The sequence below is a fragment of the Paramisgurnus dabryanus genome, chromosome 18, assembly GCF_030506205.2.
Source record: "Paramisgurnus dabryanus chromosome 18, PD_genome_1.1, whole genome shotgun sequence".
NCBI lineage: Eukaryota > Metazoa > Chordata > Actinopteri > Cypriniformes > Cobitidae > Paramisgurnus > Paramisgurnus dabryanus.
In genome coordinates, this window is record NC_133354.1 from 30,206,768 (window position 1) to 30,218,833 (window position 12,066).

Here is a 12,066-nt window from a genome sequence, read left to right on the forward strand (position 1 = left end):
GGACGTTCAGTGTCATCGCTTATTTTGTGTCGCTTACTGGAGTGAAACTCGATGAATTTTTCTAACAGTATGATTCCAGACACACCAGACAGGATACTTTTTTCCCAGTACAAATGGCACATGTTTCGGATCCAGCATATTCAGCTTGTGGTTTAGTCCTCAGTTTCTCCACCACTTCACTCAGCACCGCGTTTTTACCTAAAACAGGTCTTGTGGTGAAGGTCTGTCTGCATTGAGGGAACCTGTAGACTTTAATGTCATCATTCTGATCCCAGCAGCCTGTAATACAGCTCGTACAATAAGTTCTTTATGAGCTTTGAACCTAATAGTTGTGTTACATATCTTCATTTGTGTTCTGAAGATGAATGAAGGTGTTATGGGTGTGGAATGGTATGAGGGAGAGTAATTAATGACAACATTTACATTTTGTAGTGAACTAACTCTTTAAAAGATGTAGTCTGTCAATCAGACTGATCCTGTCAAACACCTGAAGTGGGTGGTTACACTGAAGTCTTAAGGTGAAAACAGAAATACCCTTTCCAGTGGCGGCTTTTCCATCATATATGTGGCTTGTCATGTCAAAATACGTGTTCTGTGCGTCATGTGAACCTATGTGCATCGCATCACATAAGGGTTTATGATAAAAGAGACACTTGCGTTTACTAAATACTAACTTAATATAATTTGTAATCAGATTTAAGTGTGTTACAGTCCCGTTTTGTCAGCCTGCCTGTTTTCCTTTGTTTTCCCAGTTATCTCTCTAAGAACTCAATTTCCCATCATCCTCCACTCTCCCTCACTTGATCATCATCTTCAATCCTCTTCACCTGACCAGTCATCACACTCATCACTCCATTGTGTATATATACCCTGTTGTTTTTTAGTCATTGTCCTTTCTCGTTTAAGTTGCGTTATTGTGATGTAGATTTATTGTTTATTTCATAGGGAATGTATATTGAAGTTCTTGTTTATATTTATCCTCATCTTCTTCGTCATCATCCACCACTAAACCGTAACAGAACAGACCTTATAAAATTGATTCTCCAGAGGACTACTTGCTTCTTCACCTTCAGCAAAATGGATTGCCTCTGGAGGAATATGTAGCTGAGATCATGGAGTTGGCTCATCTGGAAAGCTGGGGTGATGCCATCCCTAATGCGTGTTTTAAGGTGGGGCTGGATGATCATATATTCATGATGATTTCTCCCCATCTATGCAATTTATCTCTTAAGCGCTCATTCTCCTGGCTTCCCTGAACTCAGCCCAGCACTCACTGTCTACCCCAAACTTAGCCCAGCACCCTCAGAACTGGATCCTGAAGTCGTTGTGGCAGCTGTGATTACGCTGGCCACGGTATATATCTTCTTCACCTGACAGTCATCACCCTCATCACTCCATTGTATATATATTGTATATGAGGAAAATAAGTATTTATGCAGTAAATCATAGGGGGTCTGAAATTGTCCAAAAGCATGATAATACCACCCCCATGCTTCACAGTAGGGATGGTGTTCTTGGGATGGTACTCATCATTCTTCTTCCTTCAAACACGTTTAGTGGAATTATGACCAAAAAGTTCTATTTTGGTCTCATCTGACCACATGACTTTCTCCCATGTCTCCTCTGGATCATCCAAATGGTCATTGGCAAACTTAAGACGGGCCTGGACATATGCTGGTTTAAGCAGGGGAACCTTCAGTGCCATGCATGATTTCAAACCATGATGTCTTAGTGTATTACCAACAGTAAACTTGGAAATGGTGGTCTCAGCTCTTTTCAGGTCATTGACCAGCTCCTCCCATGTAGTTCTGGGCTGATTTCTCACCTTAGGATCATTGAGACCCCACAAGGTGAGATCTTGCATGGAGCCCCAGTCCGAGGGAGATTAACAGTCATGTTTAGCTTCTTCCATTTTCTAATGCAGGGAACTACACTAACCTTTTCCACTGGTGGCACTTGCGCTACCAACTTTTTCAGTTACTGGCGCAAAATATGATTTGGTCGCACATATTTTTTTCAAGTTATATTAAGGCGCTCTGGATAATAATGAACAATAATGAAACTGTATTGCATACAGATATGCTTTTTATTTTACTTGCCATCTTTTAAACCACATGCCGCCTTGTTTTCTTAAACGTTGCAGTGTTTCCCACAGATCTGAAATTTACTTGGTGGTGGTAGCCGGTGAAAAGGGCAATCATTACCCACTGACAAATAATGGTCTACTATACATGTGATGTAGAACTAATAATGTGTGACACAACACAATACTTTGATTCATTGAAAATTAATATTAATTTCACATTATATTTCATCAATCTAACCACCCCAAACTTTCTTTGCCATTAACAAAGCTGACACTGTTTGTCAAAGCACCACGAAAACACTTACTGTTTTTGCACTGATATATGAAGCAATTAGACCCCTTTTATCAAAGTCAATATAATACAATACTATGTATAGTATATTAATAGACAGTGCAGGTCTATAGATTATAAATGTGACTGATGTTATGACTGATGTTATAATGGTAATAATTTCTATTAGATAGGCACTTTTACTGCTTTTGCTCTATCTTTCTATTTCTCTCTTGCCGATTTAAAAAGCTTAATCCACTCATTATTTCAGATTTAAAAGTGTACTTGCTGTCCCGGGGACAGACTTTACATTGCTTTGCTCGTTCAGTGCAATTGGCTTGACATTAGCATTGCTTTTTGCTACAATCTCTGTCCAAACTTAATATGGATATGGTTTTAGAAAATATATGGTTAATTAATAATAAGATTATTAAAAAAATGTGAGAAAGAAAATGCAGCGCGTGGTCGTAACAAGAACCATCGCCATAGAAACCGGAGGCACGCTGAATCTGCACTCGAGCTTTAGCGCGGTAGCGCTCATGGCCGTTTTCCGATCGACTCGGGTTATAAACACAACATTAATCAGACTTGGGACCCAAAGTAATTAAACTAGGACCTAACCGGACCCGACAGACCATTTAAAATATAAACCCGGAACCATACGAGTCCCGCGTCCTCAGTGAAGAAAGACCTCTGCTCAAGTTCAGAAACAAGGAAGACACTGCGCTTGCGTCGCGTCCCATCCAATTCATTGAGAAACAGCTGAGCACGCAAACGCATACTGATAGGGAGAGACACGACGTGCTTTCACGCAAAATGAAGCCAACGTGTTGATGGCTCAGAGCACGTTATAAAACGTATTCTTAAGATCCACATTTCTGTTTTAATAAATGCTCATAGTAAATCATAGCATATTGTCTAAAACATTAGGTAGCACATTTGCGACCCATTAAAAATTAGGGTCGCAACGGCAGTTCAAAAGGTCGCATATGCGACCATTTTGGTCGCAGTGTAGCTCCCTGTAATGATTGCTCCAACAGTGGACCTTTTTTTACCAAGCAGCTTGGCAATTTCCCCGTTGCCCTTTCCAGTACAATTTTGTCTCTGTCTTTGGAAAGCTCTTTGGTCTTGGCCATGTTAGTAGTTGGATTCTTACTGATTGTATGGGGTGGACAGGTGTCTTTATGCAGCTAACAGGTGCATCTAATTTAGGATAATAAATGGAGTGGAGGTGGACATTTTAAAGCCAGACTAACAGGTCTTTGAGGGTCAGAATTCTTGTTTAAATAAGCCCAAAAGACATAAAACAAAATAGCTAACGGAATAAAATAGAATAAATGAAAACATGTAAAACCTATTAAAACTCAAATATACATAAAATCACAATATACTGTATAAGATGAGCGGTACAACATGTTTCTTGTGTGACATTGTCACACTTGAACACATATTTTGCCATTTCTATCACTAGAAACAGGGTGCAAAAGGTCATAAATTACTTAATTTTGCACGTTTTCTATGCAAAAACTGTAGTAACATAAAAACTTGGTGAACATAAAAAATTAAAAGCCCATATGTCATGAACCTTTTATTGTGGTTTTAACAGTGTTTACTGCTGTTTTTTACTGTATGTTTATGAAAGGTTATAATGTAAATGTTACTGTGTGCTGAGTCTAATGTCCTTATAGATCAGTTGTGTCCCTTTAATACACACTGCTATCACTTTTGTGTTTGTGTTTAATCGATTGTCCTTATAAATCAGTTGTGTCCCTTTAATACACACTGCCATCACTTTTGTGTTTGTGTTTAATCGATTGTCCTTATAACTCAGTTGTGTCCCTTTAATACACACTGCCATCACTTTTGTGTTTGTGTTTAATCATTTGTCCTCATAACTCAGTTGTGTCCCTTTAATACACACTGCCATCACTTTTGTGTTTGTGTTTAATCATTTGTCCTTATAACTCAGTTGTGTCCCTTTAATGCACACTGCCATCACTTTTGTGTTTGTGTTTAATCATTTGTCCTTACAAATCAGTTGTGTCCCTTTAATGCACACTGCCATCACTTTTGTGTTTGTGTTTAATCATTTGTCCTTATAAATCAGTTGTGTCCCTTTAATGCACACTGCCATCACTTTTGTGTTTGTGTTTAATCATTTGTCCTTATAACTCAGTTGTGTCCCTTTAATGCACACTGCCATCACTTTTGTGTTTGTGTTTAATCATTTGTCCTTATAAATCAGTTGTGTCCCTTTAATGCACACTCCCATCACTTTTGTGTTTGTGTTTAACCATTTGTCCTTGTAAATCAGTTGTGTCCCTTTAATGCACACTGCCATCACTTTTGTGTTTGTGTTTAATCATTTGTCCTTGTAAATCAGTTGTGTCCCTTTAATGCACACTCCCATCACTTTTGTGTTTGTGTTTAACCATTTGTCCTTGTAAATCAGTTGTGTCCCTTTAATGCACACTGCCATCACTTTTGTGTTTGTGTTAAGCTATGTCCCATTAATTCACGTTGGACCCTGTAATACACTTTAAAGTCATGTGTGTGTGTGTGTTCATAATCACTGTCCTCATAATAACGTTTGTCATGGGTGGGGCTTCCATCTAATTATCAAATGTCCTCATAAATGCGTATTTTGTCTGGTTGCTATATTATACATTGTGTTGTGTGTAAACAAACTTTGAAGTGAAATCTGTGTTGTATGGCTCAAAATAAAATTTTTGATATCCTCCACATCACTGTAGAGCAAGTGGAAAGGGGTGTCCCCCTAATTCAGCAAAAAACTGGTTTGGGCTGAAGTGTCCTTGTAAATCACAAAAACCAGTGTGTGTGTGTGTGTGTGTGTGTGTGTGTGTGTGTGTGTGTGTGTGTGTGTGTGCATGCGTGCCTGTATTCTGACTAAAGAGATCCATTGATGGTCTGATGGTCTGTTAGTGACATCAGATCGGCTCCAGTGGTTTCCTCCCACAGGTGGATTCACTGCTTACACATCATCCGGCTGTGGTGTCACAGGACTCCAGTAATCATTTCAACAAACCTTCATTTTTGCATTGAAACTACAGGTATCAGGAAATCTTTAAATGTGTGTGTGTGTGTGTTTTTTTTTTTTGGGGGGGGGGGGGGGGTTGCTCATAAGACTTACTTGAAGTGCGTTCATTTTTACCCTTGTAGAGACTTGTAGAGACACAGTCCAACTTATTTGTGTGTGTTCAGGTACCAAGCCTTGTACCACTTAGATTAAGGAAAAATATGATTTTGCCAAGTTGTGTGGTGTGCGTGCCCGCTCGCGGTGTGACGTGCGTCCACGCTATTCTCCAAGATGCATTTGACAGCCTTTTGTGCAGCTGATTTTTTTTTTAAAAGACCTAGTTAAGTCGGTAGGGTTCCCCATCATAGGCGGGCCACCCGAACTGCAAAGTGCTACAGGAAAACCTTGCCTTACCTTACCCTATCTGTGTAAGAGTTGTATAAAAGCTGATCTTATCCATCCACAAACGGCTATATAAAAATGAAACATGAAGTCGTATTTTATAACCCCCTTTAGGGCTTGAAATTGCGACTATTTTAGCCGCAGATGCTCCTGAAATTGAATTGTCGTGACCTCAAAATATAATTGGGAGCGTTTGTGTGAACGCAAATTATTGTTGTGGTGGTTGTTTTAATTTCCGAATGAAACGTTTGCATATGCTTTGAAAATAATGAGCGAATTGTCATAGAGACCAATGAGACTTTACACGTATGACTCAGTTTTGTGCTGTTTTTAGCTTCTGAGGATATGAATACATGAAGTTCATATTCAGAGATGCTGTCAGAGTTCAAGCAGATTTTCTTGTTTCATTGAGAAATGCGATCGTTAAATACACACTGACAACCCTTCAAAATACAAGTCAATTAAACATAATAAAGTTAACAGAACATTGACTTCACTTTTCCACGTGACCACGCCGGAGCACACACTGTTAAGTTAAAATGCCAGTAAAACTAACTATTATCAGCTTAAATTGAATTTAGTTGGACTTGATAGGTGGACAATACTTAGTTACATTAGTTACATTTTCCAAGCATCTGTGCTTTATTAGGATGTTTGTAACGGGAAAATTTTTACTTCACTGCATTCTAAAACATATAATCATACTGTGTATTCTTTAATATTGCATATTAAAAAATATTTAATACCTAATTACATTAAAATTGTGTACTTTTACTTGAGTAAAAGTACGTAAATGTACTTAAATATTAAATGTAAAACAAAAACTTGTATTTATGATATTTGGTAGAGTAAAAATTATGATAATATGCTTTGGAATGTAAGTTTTCCAAAGAAAAACACTGATAAAATACAAATACTTAAAAAATACTTTTAAGTATAATGTAAAACCTCTGCTAGATAGTGACCCTAGGAACTTAGCAACCCGTCTGTGGACTTTGGCATAAACGATCCATTTACTTCTACTTTTGGTGTTTTTTGTCAGTCCGTAAAATGATAGCTCCGAATTCTTGTTAATCTGTTAGTACAGTCTATCGCACAACAGCTTTTCCCATTTAGACACGTTTTCCCAGTGTTTTCGCTGATTTTACATGTACACAAATGCTGCTGCTCTGTCTTTTGCCACTCAGTGGGCGTAACCACAGTCACTTTCATTGAAGGTGACGTCACATGCACACCCTCTATAGGAAAATCTACATTTAAAATAACTCTAAAGATTTGTACTTTCATTTTTAATTTAAACAAAATGTTGTAATGCAGCACTTACAATGTTTTGATAAAAATGTATTAGTTCTTTTAGTTGTTTATTTGAGAAAATATAAATTATTACATGTTATTATTAAACATGCTGTTTGATAAGGGAATTTTAATTAATCATTAAAGAAAATGAAAAGTGAAAATACTGAATCCAGAAAAATTTAATCTTATAAGATTTCAAAATGTGATTGTATTTTTGTGACCTTGTGAGGACATTTTGATGTCCCCATGAGGAAACAAGCTTATAAATCAAACAGGATGATGTTTCTTGAGAATGTGAAGTATCAGAAAGTTTTCTGTGATGGTTAGGGTTAGGGTTTTGGTTAGGAGAAAGGAATATGATATACAGTTTGTACAGTATAAAATGCATTATGTCTATGGAATGTCCCCACAAAACATGGAAACCAGAATGCTTGGATAGAAGATGAGTTTACAGCATGTGTTGTCAAGGCAACACTTACAGTATGCTGTCAGTGGATACTGTATGAGCTGACTCATAAACACCATGTGTATTGTGTAATTTAACTGTAATGTATACATTATGCTCCTTTGAATATCATTCTCTTCAAAATTAAATGCTAGGGAACAGAGAAAGTCTTGAATAAAAAATGATAGCTTTTAAAGAATTTGTTAAACTATCATTGGTTGACACTGTTTAGTCTTCAACTAGAAAACACATTTCCTTGAACAACAGAATTTTAACACTCCTACTCATTTCTTTAATTTGTCTTAATGTTGTTCAGGATTCTGTCACATTACAAATCATGTCTTGTCATTACTTTAAAACAAACAAACAAAAACTTAAACAATATGTGTGAAGAATTCATATTAAATATTTATATGGGAAATGTGGGTTTACCTCTGTCAGTATTAACTACTTTAAAGAGTAAATAATGGTGTTTGTGTTTTACCCCCAGATATTCTGACGTAAAGGATAATGAGGAAAAGACGGAACTGGAAGCATCAGTTTAACTGGAAGTGATGGATGTTTAAGAGTGTTTGATGAACACTGAATCTGACCCAATGGCAAAGAAAGGTCGCGTCAAGGGCGAGAAGCCTGAAGCCCTCATCTCTGCCCTTCAGGCGGCCAATGAGGATCTCAGGTCCAAACTGACTGATATTCAAATTGAACTGCATCAGGAAAAATGCAAGGTAGGCAAATTACAGCTTTATTTACAGTAGATCCAAAAATCCTTTTTTTAAAAATGTTATAGGTTTCATTTCAAACAAGTGAAAGATTACCACTAATGTCACAGATCTTGCGTACATTCTGCAGAATTTCACCTGATGGTCCATTGTAGACATATGCTGGTGTTCGGTAATGCGGTACATCACAGTAGTGAAAATACAAGGTAGTGTTAAGGAGGGCACTTCAAATTACTCTGAAGAAAAATTAGCAATTTCTTTTCTTTGACCGGTTAAAATTCCCCTGCGACTATCCTGCGTCAAATGTGCCATACACATGCAAGGTCTGATATAAACCTGTGTCTTAAGTAAAAAACAATTGCTACAGGAGAAACACTGCTGACTATTTATCCCCCATCTAAATGGTTAAAGTCAGAGTTATGAATTCCACATAGAAATAAATAGCTGCACCAAGATGCCAAAATAACACGAGGTATCTATAATAATAGCATTAATCACAGTTGAAGGGTTAACTAGAGGTCCACTAGCTACACTAAAGTTTGCTTCTAATAATTCACCAAATGAAATACAGTAATCCACTAATGGTATGTTGTGTACTTTAAAATGGCAGTGTGGCAAAACAATTATTTGATTTGAAGTTGAAGATTGAATACAAAACAATCATATCTTACCACACAGTGCTGTTTGTCCTTGTTAAGGAAACAATAGAAACCATCAAAGATATTCTATTGGTTTTCATTAAAATACTATTGGAAACCATTAGCTTTTACCATTAAATTTCTTTTTGTAGTGTGTTTTAGGACAAATTCCAGTAGGATTAATGGTCACTTACCAGTAGAGACCCGCAGAGACCATTATAGTGTCCATTATAGTATACAACTAATATAATTCCCATTAAAACCATTAAATCTAATAGATTTACTGTTATGGTTTCTATAGTTTTTTTCTACCAGGGTTTAAATGTCTATTATACTATATTAGCATCCTACTGCTTGCTATTTAGAAAATAACTGACTTGACCGCATATTAGTTACCTTTTATTCACCCATCATCCCTTATGGATGTACCTCCCTTACTGGAGTACTGGCACAAATGAGCTGTACGGTCAGGTCCTTGGTTTGAGCCTCGGTAGGGTCAGGAGGTCTTTCGGTGTCCAAAAACATTCAGGTTAGGGAATTGCAGATGCCAAATTATCCTTTCCCAACTTGGGGAACTAAACATTGTTTATTCCATCATGATGGTGATCTTTTGTGTAGCTCACAATGCTATCTGACCTTTAACAGAAATGTTGGGTAGTGTTAGATATTTGTGGCTTACAAATCCTAAATTATTAAACCTGTCATCCTTTCCTGAATGTGACATTTACTACCAGAAGCGCAATCGTCCACAGGCAGAGCTATTCATGAATTTATTTTTGCAGGTGACCAAGCTGGAGCGAGAGAAGGTCCAGGAGGGCAAGCGCATTCGCGAGCAGGAGCAGCACAGGCACACGGTGGCGTTGACGGAGCAGCGAGCGCGCTGGCACGAAGAGAAGCTAAAGGAGCTGGCCGCCCTACGAGAGTCGCTAACACGACAGCATGAACAGGAACTGGCTCGCACGGCTAAAATCAAAGAAGGCGAGATCCAGCGTCTTCGGACCGCGCTTAGCGCGCTGCGGGACGGCAGCGGGGAGAAAGTACGTACGGCGCTAACGTTGGAGGCCCGAGAGGAGGCCCGCCGGTTCTTTGACCAGGAGCGTGTGAAACTGCTGCAGGAAATTGCAGAACTAAAGTCCACTAAACGACAAACAGATGAGGCGCTTAACACCATGATCATAGCTGACAAGATGAAGGCTGGTGACTTGCGTACAGAGCACCAAGCACATCAAGAACAAATAACCAAGATTAAGTGGGACTGTGAGCGAGACATTCGACGATTGGTAAGTTTATACGTTTCATACTCTAGAAAAACAGCATTATATCCACAAAAACAAGACTCTGGGCAACAGGTAAATTAATGTTTTTGTCAAGTTCCCATTTAATTGGTATAGATAATAACTATGTAAGGTTAGTTTATTAACAGTAGTGTCATATTGGCTTCCTGACAAATTTGTCCATGTGGTACAGAGGAAATCTAATGTCAGAGATAGCTCTTTACAATTAAAAGACAATACATCAATTGTACTTATATATCTATATGTTTAATTGTGACAGTTTTAAGACTATAAGTGTTTGACATTTATACATTATTAACTCTTGGTCATCTGAACAGAAGAAAACAGTGACCTCATACATTTGAAGCAGCCATTCTGACATTTCCAAAAGTTTTTCAATAAAGAGTTTTGAACCTTGACCCAAAGCAACCAGCTCACAAAATCCTGACATTTGATTCAAAGCAGAAAAGTCATTCAAAAACGGCAAAAAGACAAAGATACAAGCTTGGGTACTTGTATGTAAGAATGAACTACCATCCTAGTATTGCAAATAGAGATATACAATACTGTGCAAAGGTTTTAGGCCACCAAGATACACTTATATTTGTTGTTTTAGCAATTGTATAGTGATCATATATAATTATTTCTCAGTGTCTTTATTAGAATACAACCAGAAAATACAGGTAATGTAAATATAGTATTAAAAACAAATACCGAAGTGTCAAGTATTTTGGGTAAACACTAAATTCTGACTGATGTCTGAAGAAGACATTTAGTTCTGAAAATTGTTTTGTTTTTAATTTTGTGTATATATGTCCTGTATTTTCTGTTTGTATCTTAAAAAAGAGTGAAAAATAAATATGGATGGTCATTAAAATATATTAAAATATAATAAAAAAATCCATTAACATACAATCACTGAGTAGAGCATTGCATTAGCATTCAAAGTGTTTGCCAAATGCATAAATGTAAATGTTGTAGGTAAACTGATGCTTTTTAAACTTCACTGTTTGACTCTTTGTGATTATGCATCAAATATGACTTCTAACTTTTAAATGATAAGGTTTTTAGTCCTTCAGAATGTGTCTTACTGTAGTAATAAAGCTGACTAGATTTTCTAACAGGGCATCTTATGTTTGTTAAATTGTGCAGGTGGATGAGATCAAAGCAAAGGACAAAACAATCTTTTCACTGGAAAAGGAGCTGGAAACAGCGACAGGTTTCGTTCAGAGGTTACAGCTGCAGAAAGACGCATTGGACGAGCAGTTGTTTCTGGTTAAAGAGGCAGAGTGCAATCTGGGAAGCCCAAAAAGAGAAATCCCCGGACGAGCTGGAGATGGAGCTGAGCAATGTGGGAGTCCGGTAAAGAAATTGTATTTGTTTTAAAGTTCGATATGATGTCATTTCAACTAAACGAGGAGGTCAGTACGAAAATACCCTCCCTCTTTTTAAAAAAATAACCAGGTGCGTTTAATTTTTGGAACAATCCAAGCAAAGCTGCATTTGACAACTTTATCACCACAGTAATATAAAAATATTGCAATCTAAATATCTGAATCATTTCTCATCCCCTATATAGTGCACAATATTTTGAGAGCTAGTAAATGTAATAACAAGTGTTCATATCAGCATCTAGAGAGCATTTGATTGAACGGGAGATTGTCTGAGAAGCGGAAGTGTAGGATGATGTCATGGTAGATTTTGTAGGTGTGGTTGTTGTTGCAGTATTTGAGCAGGTGTATCTGCTGTGTGTTTCTCAGGACATGAGGAGAAACCAGAGACGCCTCGCTGACCTGAAGTCCAACATTCGCAAACTAGAGGACCGCAATTCAATCTTAGTGGATGAAAGAAATGAGCTGGTACGTTTATACATCTGTAAATCTGTTGTGTATTATTAA

At 37.4% G+C, this 12,066-nt stretch overlaps 1 protein-coding gene across 1 annotated transcript in view; it reads left to right on the forward strand.

The window, feature by feature from the left end:
- The window catches only part of jakmip2 (janus kinase and microtubule interacting protein 2), a 61,379-nt gene that overhangs the window by 27,307 nt on the left and 22,006 nt on the right, over positions 1–12,066 (forward strand). Inside the window, exons 2-5 of the mRNA XM_065287597.1 lie at positions 8,028–8,262; positions 9,677–10,174; positions 11,321–11,530; positions 11,929–12,027. Of these exons, the coding sequence (XP_065143669.1) occupies positions 8,113–8,262; positions 9,677–10,174; positions 11,321–11,530; positions 11,929–12,027 (957 nt within the window). The 5' untranslated portion in view covers positions 8,028–8,112. The remainder of the gene's footprint in view (positions 1–8,027; positions 8,263–9,676; positions 10,175–11,320; positions 11,531–11,928; positions 12,028–12,066) is intronic.